This window comes from Bicyclus anynana, chromosome 15, assembly GCF_947172395.1.
Source record: "Bicyclus anynana chromosome 15, ilBicAnyn1.1, whole genome shotgun sequence".
Taxonomy (NCBI): domain Eukaryota; kingdom Metazoa; phylum Arthropoda; class Insecta; order Lepidoptera; family Nymphalidae; genus Bicyclus; species Bicyclus anynana.
In genome coordinates this window covers 10,661,807-10,687,049 of record NC_069097.1, presented here as the reverse complement: position 1 = coordinate 10,687,049, position 25,243 = coordinate 10,661,807, and the positions used below count along the sequence as shown (strand labels likewise).

The following is a 25,243-nucleotide window of genomic DNA, read 5'->3' as shown; positions in this document are numbered from 1 at the left end:
ATTCTTTTTTCCACTTCAAAGGATCCAGAAAAGAAAATATTAATAGTCCGCTACTTTTGTCGCGTGAAGTTTAATTTTAGTAATTTTTTTTATTCTTTACAAGTTAGCCCTTGACTACAATCTCACCTGATGGTAAGTAATGATGCAGTCTAAGATGGAAGCGGGCTAACTTGTTAGGAGGAGGATGAAAATCCACACCTCTTTCGGTTTCTACACGGCATCGTACCGGAACGCTAAATCGCTTGGCGGTACGTCTTTGCCGGTAGGGTGGTAACTAGCCACCTAGCCTCCCACCAGCCAGACCTCGACAAATTAAGAAAATCTCAATCTGCCCAGCCGGTGATCGAACCCAGGACCTCCGTTTTGTAAATATAACTAAGATAAAGTACTAAAAAGAAGTTTTAAAAAAACGAAATGAATTCATAGTCAACAATTTTAATAGACATCACAACAACCACTTGGATCATGTATCTACACAATATTACATTAGACATTGTTACATATAAGAAAACCGTTACTACTTTCGTCAATATAAAACATTAAGAATGTATAAAGTTATTACGAATTGGCGGTTCAGTCAAAGGGAGACCATGTTATGAGTTAAGTGCATCATTTTCACTACTTTGAATTCAATAATTTTAATTGAAATAAATTATTAATTAATTATTATAGGTAATAATATTAAATTTTCTCGAAGTTCTCAGAAACAGCTCCGATTTGGATGTTTTTTTGTTTATTTTAGAATTTAAAATTTAAACTATCGTGAGTGTTATTCATATTAATTGATTATGAAACACGGCTAAAACTCACGTGATATTACGTCGGAGTATGCCCGACTAGTTTCGAACCCATACGGGGCCCTTAGTCATGAGTTGGTTCTTGCATCGCGGCACGATCCAAACTGCGAAGCGGCTGCGCGACGCGCTGCTGCACGCATTGCGCGCGCGGAGAGGGGTTGAGTGGTGGGGAGTGAAGGTTCCGTTACACTCTCCGACGGTTCATTAATGTCATCTTCATTAGACTCGTCTTCTTGTAAGCAAACCGAACTAATGCTATCTTGTTCCAAGTTTGTTGTATGTGACAACAAGAAAAAAGTGAAAGAAATAGCGGTTTCCACGCTGTGGGCAGCAACCATCCATGATCCCGATTAAAATTCGGGTGACGACTAATTTCTATCGCTTCACGTATCTTACGAGGTACTAGAAACTTTTCCCTTGACAATACAGAAGCCTTATCAATAATTAATTTTTTTGTTTAGTTCGTTTTTTGATATTATTTGAAATCAGAAACATTTCGTCCCCGCACCAAAATTCTGGTTTCTGATTTTTAAAAAATCATCAAAATCGGAGCTGTTTCTGAGGACTTCCAGAATATGCTTTTTTTATGTAATCCTTTACTCCACTATAGAACTTCTTTCATTTCATACCCGTACGATGACGTAAAAACCGCCATATTTAATTTTTTAATGACGTAACTCGACTAAAAAATGTCATCCAAATTAATCTTGTATTTAAAATAGTATTATAAAGCTTTTATTGAATCATTTGGGGGAAACTGCTTTAAAACTCAGTTGCAAGATTTTAACTAAATAGATAAATATTGTAAGTTAAAAAAACATGCAAAAGTAATTAATTTTCTACAATATAGCCAGATGGCTCCAAATGATGCTAAGTTCCAGAAGGGTTAGCATACGATAGCGACATATCTCGTGAAGACAAAGAGACACATTGTCGACCAATAGCGGATATTGGAATATCGCTCTCTCTTTCATCCAAAGGCATTGAAAGAGACAGCGATATTTTCCTTTCGGCTGTTATTAGTCGGGTCGATATTTGTCTTTCTATTGTCCCGAGACGTCTCATGGTGTAAATGCTGTACCTATTGCTTCGATTTCCATTTACTTTCAAACTTCTATATGACTATTATATAGATATATCTAAAGTTACATTCTTTTAACTTCATCCCTTGTTTTATTTCATCCTCTCTAATAGAAATATCGACAGAAAATCGCCCTGTAGGTATGTCTTATTGATAAGATTTATGAAATAATATCACTTATGACGTAAATAACATGACTCACAGAAAGCTATATTACTTAATTTAGGCGCTCATTTTATTCATTCAATGCAGTACCATGAAAAAACACTGTATTTAATAAGCATCCACTTTTGAGAAATCGCAGTTTTCTGTTTTTAGTCATCGATATAAATCGTTAGATGGGCCCCTCCATTTTAAAGAACGCACAATTTTATGTCATTACCAAAAAAGTGCACGCACATCTTAACTTAGTAGGTACGTAACAAGCGCATGCTGTGAGTGGACGTGGACTTAAATATTTACTGTTTTTTTTTTTATTTTAATCCCTTAATTATGCCTTCGTGTTCATTTCAAAAGTGTAAAAACACAAGCCACAACATGAATAAAGAGATATGTGTTACGAGTGATGACGTACTCAATGTGCGAAACTAATGACAATTCCGCGACGCTTTGAGGCCCATCTAACGATCTACGATCGATGTTTTTAGTGGCCTAATATTTGCTTCATAATTAACTAAAACCGATATCTATTCGACTCACTGTTGAGCACCAATCTACTTTCAGAATGGTTAGGTTAATAGTCTACCACGCTGGCCCAATGCGGTTCGGCAGACTTCACACACGTAGAGAAATAAGAAAAATCTCAAGTATGCAGGTTTTCACGCGATATTTTTCCTTCACCGTCTATGATACGTGATGTTTCATTTCTTAAAACAAAAATTTGCTTATTACAGGTATATTATTAATGCATTTCTCAATATTTTTAAGTCTTGAAGTAATTATTATTTATATGCCAGTATGTGTAACCATGTGCAAGATCATTAATTATATAAGCGTTGCTACAAAACACTTTATCTGAAGATACAGTATAATACCATACCATAGTATAACCATCCCTATAAGAAATGGTATTCATTTCTTCTCTGAAATTGAAATTTAGGTGCTTTTATAAGAATGTATATCCACCATATTATAAAGTTTACTTGTGACCTATTTAATCATCATCTAATATTATCTAGCACTTAAATAACAGTAGCAGAAAAGAAAAGTAGTTATAAAAACACTGAAAGATTTCAACCTAATTATATTGACGTATTGCTCGTTTTTATATTTGGAATTAGAAAGAGATAGAGTAAAGATAAAAGAGATACCTGTACATTTTGAAGTAATTAGATTTAATCCTGATATAACATAATTTGATAAAGAATTACGAACTTAGCTAACTTATTGTAATAATAGAAATATACAAATCATGACCACGTGGAATAGTTAGCAAGAATAGTGGGTGCATTTTCGCCAGGCTGATCCTTTGCGCAAAAAATGAGCCAGCCATTATCTGTCACCATTCGAGGTAACTAGCCGCGGTCAAATGATTCGGAAATTTTTGCCACTGCGACTCCACGGCCCAAGGATCTTCACGGCAAAAGGAACAAATACATATGTAGTTATATATTATTTGATAATAATATATAACAAGAAACCTGCAATCGAAACTACGTGTAAAATGTATTTGAAAATTAAAGCTTCTTTTATCAATTTTAACATTTAAAAGGTTAAAGATATAATAGTTTTTGAAAAACAAAACGATAATTGGTGTTAAAAACATGAATTACGTGTCTATAACTACATTGTGTTGCTTTTATCTGAATATTTAGAATCTGGTGTATTAGAGAGAGAGTCTGTCATAGCCAGACTTTTGTACATTTTATAAAAACTCAAACTTAGTCAGCCTGCTCGTACAATAGGTACTCAAGGTGATAAAAAAGCATATTATGTCGACCAATAGCCGACGACTCGAAAATATCACTCTTACTTAGCTACCTAGGGTGTGTGCTATGGTATTATATGACCTATGGTATGACAAATTGACAAACAGCTTTTATAAAAATCCAAAGATCTGACCACCACAGTCCCTTAGACCATAAGTTTACTAATCCTAAGTTTATTTTATTATAGGAAGTACATTTAAATAATTTTAATGGACAAGATACACTAGGTTAGGTTATATAACAACATACCTACTCATATATCTACGTGTATAGACGTTTAATAAAAATAACTGTGTTTAATTACTAATTGAATGACACATTTACATACATCAACTATTCGCTATAACGGTATATCTATAGTACGTTTAACGAGGTAATACTACGAGATCCGGCACAAGAAATATATATCCTCATATATACTCAGAGGCACAATTATCCGCCCACTTTAATGTACTCGCGTCATATTAAAGTGGTCGGATAATTGTGCGTCTGGGTATAGATATAGATAATATTCACAGTGACACAGCACATAGGTATTTTTCAGATTGTGCACGTGCCGAAGGCTTCTAAATGAGATCTCAGCAGCGTCACTAAGGGTTTTGGCGAGCGTCGAAGCATCGCCGGAACGATTATCTAAGGGCGCAAATAGGTTGATGAATTTTATACATAAAATAGAATACCATGAACAAGACCAAGTGGTCTATTACATTTGACACATTAGATGATGGAAACAATAATAAAAGTTTAAAAATTATTTACGCATTCAGCGGTGGGAAAAAAACTTAGACAGTCGGCTTGCCGAAATCGTCAGAATATATATATTTTATGTTTGTTTCCTTTAGAATGAACAAAAAATTTAACTTCCTCGTAGCTCGAGAAAACAAATATTAATCCACCATGCATACCTTAATCTAACCTACTGGTTGATTATTTTTGAAGTTGTTTTTTTATTGATTGCTCTAAACGTACCTACTACCATTGAGGGATCATTCTTCGGGAAGGTACGTACTCAACAACATGCAAGGTAGCTTCCCTAACATTCACCAGCTACGCTGGAGTGAATCCAAAAATCCCCTCTGCTACTATTCGTATTTTATCACGCTCTCTTCAAACGTACTATAGATAATTCAGTTTCGATAAGTAGTTTTTACGCTTAGCCTTTATTGTATTTTTTTTATTTTATCGTAGAAATATGTGGTTTAAATCTTTTTACAAAATTCGCTTTTATCAGTCTTTATTCTTTAAGGGGTTGTAAAGTTTTTAGAGAAAAATGCTGTATGAAGAAAACTATCTGTACATACTGACTGATCTGAGTTACTTTTTTTATTTTTAGACCCGCACAAACCTCGTATATACACATTGTATGATTTCTATAAACACACCAATAACTCCCGCATAATACCTTATTTTTAAGTAAACGATAGCAATTTTAATAACAATAAACAATACTAATTCATTACAAAATATGCACAAATATAATCTTTATAAAGTATAATTACTGTAAATTTGTAAATTGTTTACAAAGGGTTTCCGAAATATTTACATTTTCAGTGTTCAGGCGTTGTTCTTTCGTCGGGAGGTCCTTCATTTTCCGCTGGTTCTATAACAATGCTGGTGACGTCTGATCTGGTTGGCGAGTGAGGGGGTGATATCACAAGTTGCGGGGAGGGGGGGAGGGAACAGAGGGAGGGAGGCGGAGCACTCCGCGCACGCGCTTCTTGCTCTACAGTCAGATGAACCATTTCAACTGTTTCTTTACTTGATTCTTCGTTATTCCTGTAAAATCATCACCACAAACATGTCTCTCAATAAGATCATTTTGTTTATTAAATGCAAGCTTATACAAAAGTTATAGTGTAAATGATTATATTAAGAATAATAAAAAAGCTTCGAAAGGCTCTTCTCGGACCAAGGCGCGTTTCGAACCCTCATAACTTTAGTTGATAGTTTAGTTATCATCATTAATTATATCATAACACTAGCGGATGCCCGCGACTTCGTCCGCGTGAAACTCGATGTAAACTTTCAACTACCCCTGCCCTACCCCTACCCTACCCCTACCCTAAAAACCATCCTTGAACTTCAACGAACATTTTAAAAAAAGATTTGGCCAAATTGGTCCAGGCGTTGTTGAGTTATGCGCTTACCAACACATTTTGCGATTCATTTTTATATTATAGATAACCTGACTTATGACTGTAATATGGCTTCTTGAAATAAATGAAGTGTGACTTTGATTTCGACTTTATAATAAAAAGTCAAAGTCTTTAGCTTTTTTATTGCATACCTACAATGTTTAGTAGGCAATCCATTAGTAAGAATGGTCAAATGTTACCTTGGCATTGATTCTTCCACGTTGGTTATGTTGCTGACGTTTTCGCCTGAGGTTGCTGGAAAATGATAAAAAAATCGTTGTTTTTTTCAATACAGCTTTTTCTATTTTTAATTATTTGTTATATTGATTATTTTTTATAGGCTCATACATATATATCACAGAAGTTATGCTGATAGCCGTTTAGCTAGTATAGTTAAAACCAGCCAGTTTAATGATTGAGTATTAGAATCTTTTGTAACCTATTTCTACTATACGTATGTTTAATAAACACAGTTCTACTGAATCATCGAACGCGCCGCTTGCGCGCAGGTCCAGCGCTAGCGACGACTACGACCCGCACCTGACTCGGCCACTGTGTGACTATATTACAACTTAGCAGCAGTGACGTCATCACCTCCCGAGAGGTGTTGGGTGGGGGTACGGACCTCGAAGCTTGGCCTCCTAGTCCGAGTAAGACGCGGGGGAACTTGCTCTCCCAGTGATTTCTTCCATGCCATTTCGGGGCTGAGGCACCTTGGTCTATGAGTGCAATTGTCAGTGCACCTGCGCAGACTGCGATTCCTGGCTATCCAGCGCTGGGGCGGTGTAATATCCGGTAGTTTTGTCCTGTGCTATCATCCAAATCGTGAACTCTTGCGTGTGTATGTCGATCGCCGCAAAGTGGTTGATTGTTGACGTGTCTGATTCCGATACGTTCGGGGTGAATTGTTTTGGTATATGTTCCGCCAGAATCTTGGCTTTGTCTTTGGCGGAGTATTTTCGTATACCCTCTTGGTCCAGAAGAGGTAGACGGGTAAGGTCGATCCGGTGATTGTCTTGCGGAGAGGCTTGATGTTATGAGCTCCCACGACTAGTGTAGAGCGCTTAGACTCGAGAAGCTTGTGGACATCTGTATCGCGTACTGTCTGTCTTGGTGGTTTGTAGGCAGCATACTGTATTATTTCTTCGTCTTCCGTGTGCACCCTTACTCCCTGTACACGTAGGGAAAGTAGGGTGCATGTTCGACTTCCTCGTGTACAAGGTCTCCGCACTAGTGCTGCAGTTGTTCCGCTGACGGTCGAATCTTGTGGGTGAGGACGCCGTTAAGTGTTCTGGTTTAGCCTGTGCTGTACTAGGTTGAGGTAGCGGTATTGAGGTCTCCGTTGGTTCGGAACGGGGGATGAAGCTAGCACCCTATCTCTTTCTGTTCAATCGTGAGCAGACGTGTCCGTTGCACAGCTCCGGCGCTCGAGTCGATTGATACGCACTTCGCACTGGTTCTTGGTTTCCTACTTCTCGCTGCTCGCTCGCCACCGCACGCTGCACCAACTTCGCAGCGAGCTGCATTAGCACCACTACGCCCGACTGCCAAACTAAGCGAACCTGCACCACGCTTTTACCACCAGCAAACCCAACTTACGGTACATAGCTTTAGAGGGCGCCGCCGAATGCTGCCGTTCGTGTGCAGGTCCGGTACCAGCGACGACTGCAACTCTTACTCTGACTTGGCAACGCTTGCACTGTGTGGCTATCCAACAACTTACGATGCATAGCATCCTCGACGAGTCTCTGTTGTCGCGCCAGAGGGCGCCGCCGCGTGTTGTCGCGCACACGCAGAGTGACGCCCGCGCACACGCCGCTCGCGTGTAGATCCAACGCCAACGACGATTGCGACCCACACTCGGACTCTGCTGCGCTTGCACTGTGTGACCACTCATATATTAGTCCCGCACATCTATGGGGTATGACCATCTTTATGCTGTTCTTATTTAAGTTTTTTTTATTCAGATATAACAATAAAAAAATTAAGCTAACTTATCTTAGGTAATAGAAAACAAATCATGTCCACGTGGAACTATGCCAAGACTGAGGTGGCTCAGTTTTTGCCCAAAGGGATAGTCAGGCTGCCTAACGCGGATATGCATACTGGCTGCATTACCGTATTGGACAGCCTGGCTGATCCAGGTGAGTTATTTATGCATTATTTTAATTAATTAAAAAAAAACAATAGCTTTATATAAAGCCTTACTCTATCAATCAGTATAATGACAATTGTTCAGTGTGTGCGGGTGAGCCAAGGGATTCAGAAGCAAAGCAAAGCGAAAAACAAAATACATGATGATTACCTGACAGCGGAATGAGGAGGCTCATCTACGGAGAGGGCATAGCGACGGAGCGGACGGCGGAGCGCGGATATGGGCAACGGGGCGCGCGAGCCTCCGCCCCGCAGGTCCGGGGCGGAACCGAACCGCGCGCGGTCCCTAGCTTTCTCTCCCGCGATTCTAAACACATGTCAGGCTCCTATTGTGTTATATAATTTGTTTAATACTAAATTATGTTCAGCAATTTGTATGATACAAAAAACATCGCACTAAGGAGCCTTTAGGTAAGCGTACGAATAGCAAAGCAAAACATCAACCTTAGTTGTCTATTTATTTTTATTACAATTTGACTTAATAGGGTTGATAGCAGTAATGTCATATAGCACAATACATTTTTACACGGTACACTGTAGGTAAGTAAGTTTAAATAAATACTCGTACTTAGTTGTTACACACCAAACAAGAATTTTGGGTAAATATGAAATTGAAATACTGCTTATGGGTTAACACAGACCGAGATACACATTGGCAGGCTAGCAAAAGGATTTGTACATTGAAAATAACAAAACAAAGCAATGTTTTAGATTGTAAATTCACAGGTTAGGGTTTAGCATACAAAAGACATCAACGCGCTGCTTCATGGTAACACTATTGTTGAAAATTATGTAAAGTTAAGTACACTTCATTTTGAAGTAGGACTTGTACCAAGACTGTTTCTTCATTTTTTTATGATAGATAAGTTTGGGCCTACGTCCATGCCTGATGGAAAGCAATTATGGGTTCTAAGTTAGACTAGAAGATGCTTATTCATATAGGCATCTTGAAAGTGGTCAATCAATTGTTATTATTGGCGGGAATGTGCAAGAAGACTTGAGAAAATTTCATAGTTACATTGAAATCTTAACGATTGTCTTATCGAATTAACTGAAAAAGAACCTATTACAGGTTTGTTTTTTTGATCAATAAATTCAAAAATTGATATTGAAATATACATAAAACATTGCTTTGTACCGAAACCGATTAACATACCACATACTACAAGACACAAAGTTAACACTTGTATATATAACAACTGAAACATACCGGAGACAAACGTGTGGTGGTCTTATCCGATGTGGCGGAGCGAGTGGCAGCGCATGTGGTAGTGGTAGAACGTGTGGCAGCCGATATACTCCGAGCTGGTCTAGTCTTGCAGGCGCAGCGCACGGCCCCCTCCGGGGTATAGGACGAGGCAGCGTTTGAGGCCTAGCCGGCGTCACTTTAGCGGCGCTGTCACGTGCTTCGAATGTCATCACGCAAGCTGCTACCACGATGAAACCTATACAAATTATTATTAAGTTTATTTATCTATACTAATATTAGGTTTTTGATTTTATTTGGGTAATTCCTGGATCTACGAAATCGATTTTGAAAATACTTTTACCACTAGAAAACTACTTAATTTGTGAGTGTCATGAGGCTATATTTTATTCTTGCGATAATGGGAACTACGCGAGTGAAACCTCTTCATACGAGAGAAGATATGGAACTTAGGCAGAACACCGTTTGTTGTGTTTTGTGTAGGTATACTGTAAGTTTGTAACTGTAAGAGCTTGTCCAAATGAGGCGTTTTACGAGCTAGTCCACTCGCACCTTGACTCTCGCTCGTAACCGAGATTCCACAAAGAGTAACTGCCTGTCTAGATGAGGCGATTTACGAGTACGTAGCCGAAATAGAGAACTAGAGCTACATAATACGTCCCATCCAGATGCCTACGCACATTTTCTCACTCGCACGTAAACCGCGTCTAGACTATACATAATATGTAGCTCTAGTTTTCGGCTACGCGCGAGGTCGTCGTCATCAACCCATATTCGGCTCACTGCTGAGCTCGAGTCTCCTCTCAGAATGAGAGGGGTTAGGCCAATAGTCTACCACGCTGGCCCAATGCGGATTGGCAGACTTCACACACGCAGAGAATTAAGATAATTATCTGGTATGCAGGTTTCCTCACGATGTTTTCCTTCACCGATTGAGACACAACCGCGACGTGTACTCGTAAAAAACCTTATCTTGACAGGCAGTTACTCTGTAACGATATCATAATCACCGGGACCGAACGTCCTCTTCGAGCAAGAGGTTCCCCACCTTCGGCCTGCTAATGGGAACTTATTGAACTGAACTCATATTGGACAGAAGCAGGCGTTACTTTGCAGAAGTTCATCACGATTATATAATGATTTATTTATTTTGCTATCCTCTGCGAAAAGCCGACGAACCCATGCAACAACGTTATCCAGGTCCGACAAAATACTCTCTATATACGTAAAGGTCGAAAACGGCACTTTGCAATTGCACGTTGTAGAGTCGACATCTCCTGAGGATGCTCCGGTTTTGGAGTGAAAGAGAATATTTTGTCCTTGGACCTGGTTGACGTTGTCGCATGGTTCGTTCGCCTTTTCGCGGAGGATAGCAAAATAAATAAATATTATAAAGAACTGAACTCAATATTTCATAGCCTGACCTAGGAGTCAAACCCAGGACCTCATTATAAAGTCTCACAAAAGGCTTTAAATTGTCAGTAAAATGTTAATACAAAATGTAGCTATGAGTAAACAATATAGTTCGTAGCAGTACCTCCAAACCCCATAACAATGGGACCGGCGTAAGACAGATTGTTGAGATGAAAGCCACGCGCCTCGTCTTTTACTGAGATTGTAGAGTTGCCGCGCACTTCTTCTGCGACTGACAGCGTGTCAGCATAGTATCCTAGAAAGACAAAAAAAATAATTATTAATAAATGTTTTATTTTGTATTTCTTCAAAATTTTCACTGGATTAATTTACGTTGTAATAATTTTTCTACAAATTAAAATTACGCACACATTCTTTAATATTTTGACGGATTTTACTAAACGGAGGTCCTGAGTTCGATCTGCGGCTGGGCCGATTGAGATTTTCTCAATTGGTCTAGGTCTGGCTGTGGCTAGTTACCACCATACCGGCAAAAACGTACCGCTAAGCGATTTAGCGTTCCGGTACGATGCCGTGTAGAAACCGAAAGGGTTGTGGATTTTCATCCTCCTTCTAACAAGTTAGCCCGCTTCCATCTTAGACTATATCATCACTTACAATCAGGTGAGATAGTAGTCAAGGACCAACTTATAAATAATAAAAAAAATTATGTCCTTCTATGCTCTGATTCGCTCACAATTGTTACAGACTACTAACAGAAAATGTGTTCAAAAAAATCTTTTTTAAATTTTTAAATTATAAAAAATAAAAATTAACCTTTGTAATAAACTAGCTGATCTACTACAATATATACTTACGTGCTTATTAACTACTTCATTCATTTCGTTGTACAATCTATTCTAATATTATAAAGGTGAAGAGCTAGTTTGTTTGTTTGATTGAACGCGCTAATCTCGGGAACTACTGGTCCGATTTGAAAATTTCTTTCATTGTTAGATACCCCATTTATCGAGGAAGACTATAGGCTATATATTAATTCCGTATTACTACGGGAACGTGAACCAAGCGGGTGAAACCGCGTGGTTCAGCTAGTAATCACATTAAATTTGTGATACTGAGTATAATACCTATTACAGTATGGTACGGTACTATGAAAAGAGAAGTATTAAAAGGCCTTATTGTTTGCCAAAAATTTGCTCAACATCACGGATTGCACAAAACTGTCTCTTCCGTTGTGATTCAGAGTGAAGAGATTTTTGTTCCGAAGCAGACAATGTTTCTGAGAATTAACTATTGACTGACTGAATATTAACTACCTCATTGGTCTCGTCATCAACCCATATTCGGCTCACTGCTGAGCTCGAGTCTCCTCTCAGAATGAGAGGGGTTAGGCCAATAGTCCACCACGCTGGCCCAATGCGGATTGGCAGAGAATTAAGATATGCAGGTTTCCTCACGATGTTTTCCTTCACCGATTGACACACGTGATATTTAATTTCTTCAAATGCACACAACTGAAAAGTTGGAGGTGCATGCCCCGGACCGGATTCGAACCCACACCCTCGGAATCGGAGGCAGAGGCATTGGTCTCGTGGTTAGCTGGTTTAGCTACGGACAGTGAGTTCCAGGGTTGAATCCCGGGTCAGGCCAACAATAATCACACAAAATTAATGATACTGAGTATACGGTATGATACGGTACTATAAAAAGTTAAGTAGAAGTATTAAAAGGCCTTATTGTTTGCCAAAATTTTGCTCAACAACACGGATTGCACAAAACTGTCTCATCCGTTGTGATTCAGAGTGAAAAGATTTTTGCTCCGAAGCAGACAATGTTTCTGAGAATTCAACTGAAAACGGCACAAAGATTTAACTTTGAAAGAGCACATCGCTTGTCAGGCACGACAATCTCCGCTGCGGTATCCGCTCCTAAACTCGTTCCTCGATACGGGACATAATAATAATGTATACTGGGTATGTAGCGACTTCTATTCTATCGTTCTTTTATTCTTGTTTCTTGTATTCATAATAGTAGATTATGAAACTTTACGAGCAAGTGTGTTATAAGAAATCGTTACATCATGCGGTAGTCTCGATTATGTGTAAAACAACTTGACCAATTTAAATATATTTTTAATTTTTTGTTTAGTTTTATAATATCCTAGCTGCCGCCGCGTGCTTTCACCCGCGTGATTTCCGTTCCCGTAGGAGTACGGGGATAATATATAGTCTATAGCCTTCCTCGATAAATGGGCTATCTAACACTGAAAGAATTTTTCAAATCGGACCAGTAGTTCCTGAGATTAGCGCGTTCAATCAAACAAACAAACAAACTCTTCAGCTTTATAATATTAGTATAGATTGTTTGTTTGTTGTAAATACGGGACTTAAAAGCAGAAAAAAAGTTACAAAAATTCCAAAGAAACAGCCGAAAAATTTATTGTTTTATAAGGTGATTTTATTCAATGGCTAACTAATTCGTCACTTGCTCTTTAAATTATAATTTAATAATATAAAAGAAATAATGAAAATTTATGCGGGACAGCCAGTATGTATTACAATATTTATGAAATTCTGAGGTCTAAATAACTTATTAAAAACATATTAAAAATTTTTATTACGTACCATCGATTTAAAATATTTATACCCCAGCTAGTCGTACGACTGGTCATATAAATTAAAATAAATTAATTCGTACGATTTACGTGTAAATAGTCACTTCCATCCTATTGTTAACGTACAAATGATTATATGTGTCAATGCTAAATACCGGAACTCAAACTATTAAAATGATAAATTCATGTCGCTGGTTGTTGATTGTGCTTGAATTATTGATATTAATTTATATGACATTATTTTTATTTATTTTCTGAGATTTTTGCAAATAATTACCACTTGTATATGTGGGTAATTTTACTCATAATTACATAATTATATAGATCCGAGATAAAGGATGTGATCTTTAGGTATGTGGATATGTGAACCTTACTGTACCCTTGGTGTCACGGTGGTGGAAAATCTTGATAAAAAGTATTGCTATTACAAACTATTCATCTCTTTGCCAGAATTCGTCTAAATTTCTTTTGTAATAATTAACCGAAACCGAAATGTAGTAACCGAAAGGGTGTAGATTTTCACCCTCCTAACAAGTTAGTCCGCTGCCACCTTAGCTTTCATTATCACTTACCATCAGGTGAGATTGTAGCCAAAGGCTAACTTGTAAAGAATAAGAATTAAAAAAGATATAATTAATGGTGTAGTGAACTCGACTTTGTTTTACGTACTCGTAAAGATAAAAGGAAAGAATTAAATGCATGTCTCTAATATAAAGACGTACATCGTTCTTGTTTCCAATTGAGACTGTAGTACAATAGGAACAAAATTCTTAAGCTAGATAAAACCTTTGAACATCGCTTGTTTGCCTCCTCAGTACAAAAGGGCTGGCTCGTTTATTGTCGCTTGCGTGAATAGCATACATCACTGCAATATTACAGGTATTCTTGATGCTTCGCCTTTCATTGTAAATAATAAATTGCTTATAATTTTGTTGCTTATTTATAAAGGCAATTTATTATACCTGTAATATGATAACACTGAAAGGTTTGCTTCTTTGAATTTAATTTCCAAAGTCAGATTTAAAAATCTTGAGGGTTCATCGCTATCGTTATCGCTATAGATATCGTTATCGCTATCGCTTTTAATGTCAGGGGGTGGGTCGGAGGTCTTTTGGGGTTGGTGAGTCTTTTGGGGTCGGGGAATCTCTTAGGACGGGGGGCCTTTTGGCGTTTTGGGGTCTTATGGTGTCGGTGGGTCTTTTTGGGACAGGGGGGGGGGAGGATGGGCTTTTAGAGGCCCAGACCACCCATGTCTGGGAGTCTTGGAACAGAAGGACTCTAGAGCTGACCAGTTGTCTTCAGGTCACGGCTTACAACTATAGCAAAAAGTGTCGTTACAACTTTTTGGTCTTAATTTTTTCCGTCTAGCCCCCTTTTGCAACGTGCAGATTTGATATGGAAATTCGTTCAAAAAAAAGAACATTTTCTAGTTAAAAATATTTCTCTACGATTAGTTGTAAATGCCCACCAAAGAATTGGAGTAGCATAGTGGTTATCAGCTCCATATACCCTCCATATACCCTCTCCTATAAGGAGGGTGGCCTGGCAATGTCGTGGGTCGTTGAAATAATGATAATGATGATGACGCTGGTAATGATGATGAGTAGGGACATATTTTTTTGATAGTTGCGCATGAGTATATACATGATCCTACCCAAATAAGCTTATTATACAGGATGCTGGGGAGTATTTCCCATAATACTGAGGCTATATTCTTAACCAAAAATTAATTAAAAATGTTCATAGAACATGTATATTGTGAAAGAAACTAATAATATAAAGCTGAAGATTTTGTTTCTTTGAACGCGTTAATCTCAGGAACTATTGTTCCGATTTGTAAAATTATTTTAGTGTTAGCAAGCCCATTTATCTAAGAAGGCTATTGGCTATATATTATTTCATATTTCTACGGGAACCACGCGGGTGAAACCGCGCGGCGTCAGCTAGTTTTTATATGTAAACGTACAAAAAAAATAAAAGAGTCTTTTCCGAATAATAACACATTAAATTGTAAGCAGTATGTTGCGGTTCACAATCGACAACACACAATCTCGCGAGATATATTATACACGAACGGTATTTACAATTTTACGATGATATATGAAACGTTAACAGACCCGGCCAGTTTCTTCATTGCAAGTAACAGTCAAAGTAACGTCATAAATCAAAGGTGGTCTTATTCACTGAAAAGTAGTCTTTTTTACAACTTTTACTGTTACTTTAGCTTTACATGAAGACTCTTTAAACCAAGCGCTAGAGTGTCGAATCGAGAGTAGAGAATCGAGCAAGTTAATTATCTACCTAGTTAGATGTGCGTCCACACAAGTCACCGTATCAACACGCCGGATGTGCAAGCGGATACGTCGCGCGGCTCTCGCGTGCAGGAAATATCTTTGCTTCCGCCTTTTTGTACGCTTGCCGACTCAGTTAGCTATTTTTACTACCCAAGGGAAGTTTTTTAGTAAATAATTTAGGGTAACATATGAAAACTATCATAATATCCTGTATTGTTTTGTACTGTTTGATTAAATACAAGAAATATCTCTAGTTCTGCTTTTTGACCTGACAACGTCTTATAATTCGATGGATCCGGCTGCACACTCGAAAAAAGATGACGTCATGCGTTGTTCCCTTGCTCTAGTGTTGCCAAATTTATTTGCAAGAAATAAAGCTTATTCTGGTTTATGAAGATTATTATTACCACCCACCCACCAGGTGGACTGACGACATCAAGCGAGTCACAGGGATTTGCTGGATGCAGGTGGCTCAGTATTGTGATGTTTGGAAGTCCCTACAAAAGGCTTCTGTCCTGCAGTGGACGTCCATCAGCTGATATGATGATGATGATGAACACAAAGGTTGATATTATTAAAACTAAGTAAATGGGTTAGTTAAGTGATCTATTTAATCAGTACCGTGCTCGCACTAGGAAAAAGGTCAACGTTTATTGCTTTGTTATTGTGGACAGAGCAAAAGCACATAAAACCTAAATCATACGGAGCGTAATCTCCGTATAACTGGTATAACTTTGTTTTGTGGTATAATCAAAGAGGTAGCTTGATATATACTTGTGGAGATTGCAGCCTTATTTACTCCTGAGGATATTTGCTGGAATAAAAAAGAAACGTAGGGATACTTTTAACGACGTTCGTGAACGAGAAACTTCATCTGGAAAAGTACCTTTATGCTTATTTTTGCTGCCGGCATTGCGTAGTGAATCTTGTAATTCCGGAAAAATAAGATGCACATGTAGGTTTATATACATAACTAGAGGACGCCCGCGATTTTGTCCGTATAAAACTTGATGTAAGCTTTCAACCCTTTATAATATTTTTCACATGTTGTATATGATTTGTGCAATAATTTTTATATGACTCAAAACATGAACGATTTATATTAAGAAAACTTCAACCCCTTTCTAACGTGAGTAGAATTTAGAAAATCTCGAATGATTATTTTCATTATTTTTGTGGTACTTACACACGCCAAATTTAACAAATGTAACTTAGAAAATGAAGGACTTTCCATACAAACTTTCAACCCCTGTTTCACCCTCTTCTGATGTCATTTTCGTGACAAAAAATACCTTTTTCGTATTACGGTCTTAAATGGAACCAAATTTCATTTGAATTCATTAAGTAGTTTCAGCATAACACTCAGTCAACAAAAATTCGGACAGGCAAACTGACAAATAATAAAATAAATATATATTTATGGCTTCAGTATCGATTTTAGAATGTCCTTTTCTAAATATTTTCTAAATATCTTCAATGTATAGAAGTTCGTCTGTCACAGTTTCATTTTCAGTGAAACTAAATTATTATGCACCATAGATAAATTATTATGCACCACCTCTCTGGCGCTGTTGGTAATGACGTACTTCTGAACAGAGAGTCCTGGATTTGATTCTGCTGGGGTCTGTTAAGGATTTTTTATTTTTAGAATTGGCTCCAGTCTAGTCTGAAGGGCTATTCAGCAACGAAGTTTTGTGTAACTCGCAAGTGCGAGTTTTGAATTCACCTCTATCTCTCTTTGTCTAACACAGTACTATAGACAGAGAGCGATATATACGAAACGAAACGTTCGAACCTCGCACTATCGAAGTGATATAGACATCGTTACAGAATAGCCTCCCTGGTATTAGGCATAAGTGGCTATATACCTACCAGTTCTTTGCTGGTAAAGTGGTATCTTAACACCATATGTGATCTAGCGTTCCGCTACGTTGCCGCGTAAAAACAGTTAGACATAGGCGGAATAAACTTGTCCGCTTCCATCTTAGACTGCATCGTCACTTAACATCAGGTGAACACTAGTATATAAAAGCTAAACAAGTACAAATATTTACCTATAACTGCCATAGCAGCACCCAGAAGCATGAGCAGTAAGCCAGCGGAGAGCGCGCGGCAGGCATGCCACAGACACTGTGAGCTCATTTTACCTCGCACCACCTGGAAATACATACAAACAATCATCCATAATATACCATAATTTAATATTGATATTTTATACTAGCCGACGCGCCGTGCTTTTAGCCGCTTAGTTCCCGTTCCCTTTAGAATAATAATAATACTAACACACAATCTTAAATAACATTTCTAAAATAAATTTGTTTTTTTTTGTTTATATTTACACACCCCCTAAGGGTAAAAGCCTCCTCCAATGTTTTCCACCTTTCCCTATCTTTAGCTGCCTCTTGCCATTTCACTCCCCCTGTCGCCTCTATTTCATCTACCCATCTAGCAGCTGGGCGGCCTCTCGGTCTTGTGCCTATTGAACCTGCCCATTTCAGCACTCTTTCGGTCCATCTTCTGTCGGTACATCTGGGCAAGTGACCAGCCCATTGCCATTTCCTTTTTAGGCAGTAAGTTAAGGCGTCGGTTACTTTTGTTTAGAATACGGGGATAAAATACCCTATAACAGTCATAAATAAAGTGACTTTCTAGTGGTAAAAGAATTTTCACAAACCCCTACAATACCACAAACTGTACCTCATTATAACATTAGTAGGTATAGGTATCCCGCCAACCATTGAAGTAACTTGTGGGTCCAAGCTCCATATCCCCTCTTTTATAAGAAGTGAGGTCTAGCCTTGTAGGGGACCGTTAAAATGGACAATATGATATAAATAGAAGGGTGTAAAATAGGGGTTAAAAGCGATACTGCGTACGAAAATTGGTATAGCCGGATGCAAATTTTATGACGACTCGAAAATAAGCTATAGCCATAGATTAATATACCAATATGCTGCAGCTACGCTACGCGTACGTCATACATTGTGTCAAGCACGCGCGGGTTGATACCCTGCCATCGCCCTCCTACGTTACCGTTGATATCTAAAATCTTAATAGGCTAGTTGACATTTTTTTTAAATGGTTTTAAATTGTTCATTATTGTTCTACTAGATTGAAGTAAAATATGATATTTTTTTGAGACGTGATTACATGAAAATTTTAACTTATAAATATTTTTTTGACAATACGAGCCAAAACACTGTCGGCCATAACTGTCTGTATTTTTACTGTTTCATGACGTCACTTTAACAAACGGAGTATTGGATAAAAATGTTAGTTAACACATAGTTTTACGTTTAATACATCAAGTAACATTATGACGTCACAAAATCGGTTACAGCGTATTTGAAGTTTAGAAAATTTGAAAGAAATACATGATTTTTAAATTAAGTTTTATGAGAAATCCCTAACTTTTATTAATTAATATCGAAATATCGATATATTTCGGACCCTATTCCATGTATACGAAATTAAAATTTTTTATGTTAAATTTAATATGAGTTAACTAACTTGTTGCGCAGCTAAATGCATGATATTCCGAAGTTATTATACGCGAACTATCGCTAACGCTAAATGACTTGACGGTACGCCTTTACCCAGGGTGGTAACTAAACCAGACCAGACTTGAGCAAAAAAAGTCCCAAGTTTAAAAAGAAAGATCTGGGCGTTTTATTATAAAGAGAAGTATGCGATCCTAAAATATTACGATCATAGCGACTATAGATTGCGATCTAGCCCCACTCAAACGCTATTGTTAAATCCATTGTAATCCATAAATTTATCCACATTCATGTTCCCGCAGTTTGTTTGAAATTGATTTAAGGAGAGAGCATATTTTTATTGGATACTAGTAGACGGCCGCGACTTCGTCCTCGTAAAATTTTGTTTTTTACAAATAAAAACCTTGCCCTATTTTCCAGGCCATCGGGCGAACCATTCCAGAGACCGGACAAAAAGACGGACAGACAGACAAAACAAATTTAAAAGTTTAATTGTTTTAGTAGACTCAAAAGTGATTACAAAATAAGAAAACTAATGTAGAACAAAGGTTATGATTCACAACATTTGTCAGGACAACTTAATTAACAAATCAAACTGTAACCAAAATTAGACCCTAGAATGGCAGACCTTGAGTGAAGTAACGCACTTGTGAACGTTGTGTGTAGGGTTAAAGGATCCTTTAACTGTTAACAAACACTCTCCTTTTTCACTCAAGTCACTCTCCCCGCCTATCCCAAGTAACCCATAAAGAATCACACAACAAGAGATGTGGACGGCTCGAATTATAATGTATCATCTATGGCTCGAACGCCACGAGCACACTGAAGCCGTCCGTACCGCAAGTCGTTGCAACGCGGTGATAACAATTGTGTTTTAATTTCGTGTAAATAACACTATGCACTTGAGAAGTGCGAGTTTCGAATTCATCTCTATCTTTCTCTGTTTAACACGATACTGTAAAATGAGAAAGATAGCGGTAAACTCGAAACACGCACTTGCGAGTTATACAAAACATTGTTAGAGAATAGCCGTCTGCACAGAGAGACACTTCAATTTTATTTATATGTATGGACAAAAATATTTGTATCAGTTAAAATAACGGAGGTTTTAAAAATGGTTGTAGTTATGTAAGGTATCATTGCTATGTTTTTTCTATCATTTATTTATTTGTCCTTTTTTTTTAACAATGTTAATAAAATACAAAATATAATACTTTAAACAAAATATTAAGAATCTATCGAAAAAAATTCATCCCTTGCGCTGCGGGATATTTAAGTGCCCAATTTATAATTTTTTTATTTAATTGCATTGTTATTTTTACTAGAACTAAAAACTCTGGTTAGTAAAATTTGGGTTAAAACTGGTTTTGAATTTATATTAAAAAAAACTTACTTTTTGAAAATACGAAAAATACAAAATATTAAGAATAACAAAATCCAACAGTTTTAAAAGATAAAAAAGAAAAATGGTTAAATTTTGTAACAAGATTTTAACCCAGTTTACAGAAAACTCTCTCAGCGGGATAAAATAGTTAGACTTCTGTAAAATATTAATCCGTGATAGCCCAGTGGATATGACCTCTGCCTCCGATTCCGGAGGGTGTGGGTTCGAATCCGGTCCGGGGCATGCACCTCCAACTTTTCAGTTGTGTGCATTTTAAGAAATTAAATATCACGTGTCTCAATCGGTGAAGGAAAACATCGTGAGGAAATCTGCATACCAGAGAATTATCTTAATTCTCTGCGTGTGTGAAGTCTGCCAATCCGCATTGGGCCAGCGTGGTGGACTATTGGCCTAACCCCTCTCATTCTGAGAGGAGACTCGAGCTCAGCAGTGAGCCGAATATGGGTTGATGACGCAAAATATTAATAAACATGAGTTGAAGCTTGAATTTGTTTTAAGAAGTAAAATACGTTACTAGACAATACCGACAATTCATAACTTTATAATTTTCATATTAATAGGAGTTTATGTGAAATGAGTTCTTTTACCTATACGAATACTTATTATAAAGAGGAAGGATTTGTATTTTGCATGTAACGAATAAACTCAAAACTACTGAACCAATTTGTAAAATTCTTTCAGTAACAGAAAGCTACATTATCAGGGAGTAACATCGGCTATTCATCCGACTGCAAGAAGGGTTATGTTTTTCGCTCGTATCTTGTATGTATGTAATGTATGTAATATTCTTTATTACCTCTATCTTCCAAATCACTAAACGGATTTTCTTTTATATTTCTTCACCTATCTAGGTGAAGTTAAAAAAAAAATATGATGACTGTAAGACGCTATAGACTCGAGGTAAATGTTTTTTTTTTAAATATTGCGATTTGGATATTAAATTCAAAGGCTCATCAAGAGGATTTGAAAATGCTTTATCATAGAAAAACGTTATTTATTAATCGCTATACAAAATACTCGAGGCGGATGACTAGGTGCGAGCAGGCAATCGGAGTTTTTTTTTTTTATTTTATATTTGGAACAACGTGGGTAAAACCGCGAGCTTCTGTAGTTAATTCGTAATAATATTATACTCGTAAAGCTGTAGTGTTTATAATAATAATAATCATTATCATTTATTCTATTTTTTTTATTCTCTACAAGTTCGCCGTTGACCACAATTTCACCTGATGGTAAGTAATGACGCAATCTAAGATGGAAGCGGGCAAACTTCACGATGAAAATCCACACCCTTTTCCGTGTCTAGACGAGATCGTACCGGAACTTAATGTGGTGTTGTACCTAGGAGATAATCTATGGATCTACTGAACTAATTTTGGAAATTCTATTACCACTAGAAAGTCACATTATTAATGAGTATCATTAGCTGTATTTTATCTCCCTATTCTCTCGGAAACGGGCACGGGTAAAACTGCGGGGCGTGGGCTAGTCACACTAATATTATGAAGCCGAAAGTAGATGTGTGTGTGTGTAAGTATGTTTGTTCTACCTTTACGCTGTGGCTTCTGAAGCGATTTTGCTAAAATTTGTAATAGAAATAGATTTTACACTGGATTCACTCATAGGCTACTTTTCATCCCGGAAAAATCCATGGTTCTTGCGGGATCTGTGAAAAACTAAATAACACGCGAAGTCGCGGGCGTCTGCTAGTATATAATATGGTTGAAACACGTTGTTGAGCGTGATTGTTGAACACGGAGACAGTGACGCGACATAAGTATAAAGAATTCAGAATGCATCCACTTGCCGCCTCAAAGCGCTCCATTGTCCACGAGTTTGTTCACATAAAACGTTTCGTACGAGACTGCACTCGCGTTTAGTGCTTGCTTCCTTTAATGCAACTGCCTTAGGACTATTCACTAAAAACATTTCTGTTAGTCCTGAAAGTATAAAGATCTTTACATGACTTCGTTTCATATTTTAATAGTTTTATCCTTTCTTTTTGTGAGTCTTTTCCTCACCTCTTTTTAACATTATTTAACACTAACTGACGCTGTGTTCATTCACCCGCGTGGTTCCCGTTCCTGTAAGAATACGGGGATAATATATAGCCTATAGCCTTCCTTGATAAATGGGCTATCTAACACTGAAAGAATTTTTCAAATCTGACTTGCAGTTCCTGAAATTAGCGCGTTCAAGCAAACAAACAAACTTTTCAGCTTTATAATATTAGTATAGACGCAATCATGCTTGACAGTAAGCGATGATGCAGCATATAGCGGAACACACTTGCCTAGAAGATGCCCATTCCCACTTGACTTGAAGATACCCATCTTGTAGGTGGTAAAAAATGGAATATAGAAGGACATTTCATAACTCCGAAGTGCAGATCAGGAACGAAAACTCAAAACGCTTCGTACAAGTCCAAGGGATATCAACTACGTATGGATGCAGTCATCTGCGATGCCTGGCAGTTGTGTGGTAGAAAGCTGAAGAAGGAATTAGATGGAATTGTTCCTAGGCGTACTCTCCGTAATAAATCCTGTAGAAAACCAATAGACAGGCAACCTTTCGGCAATGCTCCAACGATTGCAATTTAGCGCTACGTAACGTCTTGCACTTGATCAATAGTTGTACAACGTTGTTTTTGGTCCTTACTATAAATTTTTCTCGATAGAAACGCTTCTCGTGTGGAGACCGCCGAACTTCGATCCAAGGATAATCCAGTGATGATGACTCTAACCAGCCGTGCTTACTTCAGAAGCGTAGCAAGCCAGCCAGTTCATTAATAGCCTCATATGTACTAAGTTTTAGTCGTTGAGGACCGAAAGTACGTTGCTCTGATTCACTACTGCATCTAAGAATAACGCGTATAGTATCGATGTTGCGTTTTCTTCATGCATGCTCTGCACTGGTCACACATTGGTCTAAGCCTTTATCAATAATTTAATTTAACAACAAAATGGTTAAAAATAATTAACTTATACTCAGTCATTTAAAATGATTGATTAAATTTTATACTCAGGCCGATCAGTCATTTATAATGATCGATTACATTTAAACACAGACGTGAACAACAAACATTACAATGAGGATGTCAAAGTTCCGCAAATATTATGAAACTTTATATTTATACAGTTTTTAAGTAAAAACATACCTTATACGACTCTAATTAAGTTGAAGAAATCTAAATAATCATACGTAAAAGTTTGGGTTTTATATGTGTTAATATTTCTCTGATTTTATAAATACATTTATATGAACATTGTTGATGTTTCTTGTAAACACATCAGAAACATGCGAATATTTACAATTTACACATTTAATATAATTTCATAAAAATGTGAGTTTTAACAGAAGATGATAGTTTTACAACTTCTGAATTACACTGACAAAGTACTAACAAAGGAGCAATCAAAATATGGGCACGGCTATCATTTTCGCCGGTGTTTAGATCCTTTTCACCCGTCACTTACGTGGACGATAACATTTTGAATGTATTCATGGCAATGAGTTGCGTGCGCAACAAGTATTCACCCAACTGTTGAGTCTATCCACTGATCACATTCACATCATAATTTGTGTTTAAACAAAACAAAATTGTTAAGTTGTTTATACAAAGAGTAAAGTGAAAATTATCTATTAAAAAAGTTAACTTTGTTATGTGGTGTTATATAGAGATGTATAGTTTGGGGTTATGGGTAAAGAGGTAGTGTACCTGGACGTTCCAAGTGGCGCCCGAGGCAGGGTGGGCCCGCCGCAAGGGCCCCGTCACACTCCGCGCGCGCCTCATGCCGACTGCCGCGCTCGTTGTGACTCGACCGAGAATGTAGTGCGCACGCATCCAGCCTCCTTGCTCCAGCCGGCCCAATTCAACAAACAAAATCGAACACGATCGCACAATCGCTGAACCCTAGCTAGGACACCGGATCCGCGGGCTCTGTAAATGTAACAAACAGATCGTGACACTTTTATTGTTATACCGCTTTTAGTTTTCTTTAATTGAAGATTCATCTTATGGGTATCAGCTGCTGTTTTTATCTTAGTATTTGGTTATTACAATTGTAATTAGATAACTTGCCAATCAATTTTATAACAAACTAGCTGGCGGCGCGCGGTTTTACCCGCGTGATTTCCGTTTCCGTAAGAATACGGTGAGGTGGCCTTCCTCAATAAATGGGCTATTTTATACTGAAACAATTTTTCAAATCAGACCAGTCATCCAGCCATATTCGGCTCACTGCTGAGCTCGAGTCTCCTCTCAGAATGAGAGCGGTCAGGCCAATAGTCCACCACGCTGGCCCAATGCGGATTGGCAGACTTCACACACGCAGAGAATTAAGATAATTCTGTGGTATGCAGGTTTCCTCACGATGTTTTCCTTCACCGTTTGAGACACGTGATATTTAATTTCTTAAAATGCACACAACTGAAAAGTTGGAGGTGCATGCCCCGAACCGGATTCGAACTCACACCCTCTGGAATCGGAGGCAGAGGTCATATCCACTGGGTTATCACGGCTCTCCACTGGATCAACGAGCAGCGATTATTATATCGCGGGATCGACGTGTCGTGTACTAAAGTTGAGAGTAGACATACTCTTCAGCTTTATAATGCTATTATAGATTTATTCAAGTTCTGATTTATAACTAAGCTAACGTAACAAATTACTATACACACTATACATATTACACTATAATTTGATATCAACTTAACCGATTCCGTTCACGTTTTGTTTTCTAATACTTTGTAGA

At 37.7% G+C, this 25,243-nt stretch overlaps 1 protein-coding gene across 1 annotated transcript; it reads right to left on the bottom strand.

The window, feature by feature from the left end:
- Positions 1–450: 450 nt before the first annotated feature.
- Positions 451–24,282, bottom strand: LOC112043129 (uncharacterized). Its single transcript, XM_052885897.1, is given in 8 exon segments — positions 451–5,582; positions 6,142–6,196; positions 7,665–7,822; positions 8,247–8,418; positions 9,313–9,540; positions 10,840–10,971; positions 17,639–17,741; positions 24,208–24,282. Coding segments are annotated over 8 exon segments (1,152 nt in total). The 3' UTR covers positions 451–5,353.
- Positions 24,283–25,243: the final 961 nt, after the last annotated feature.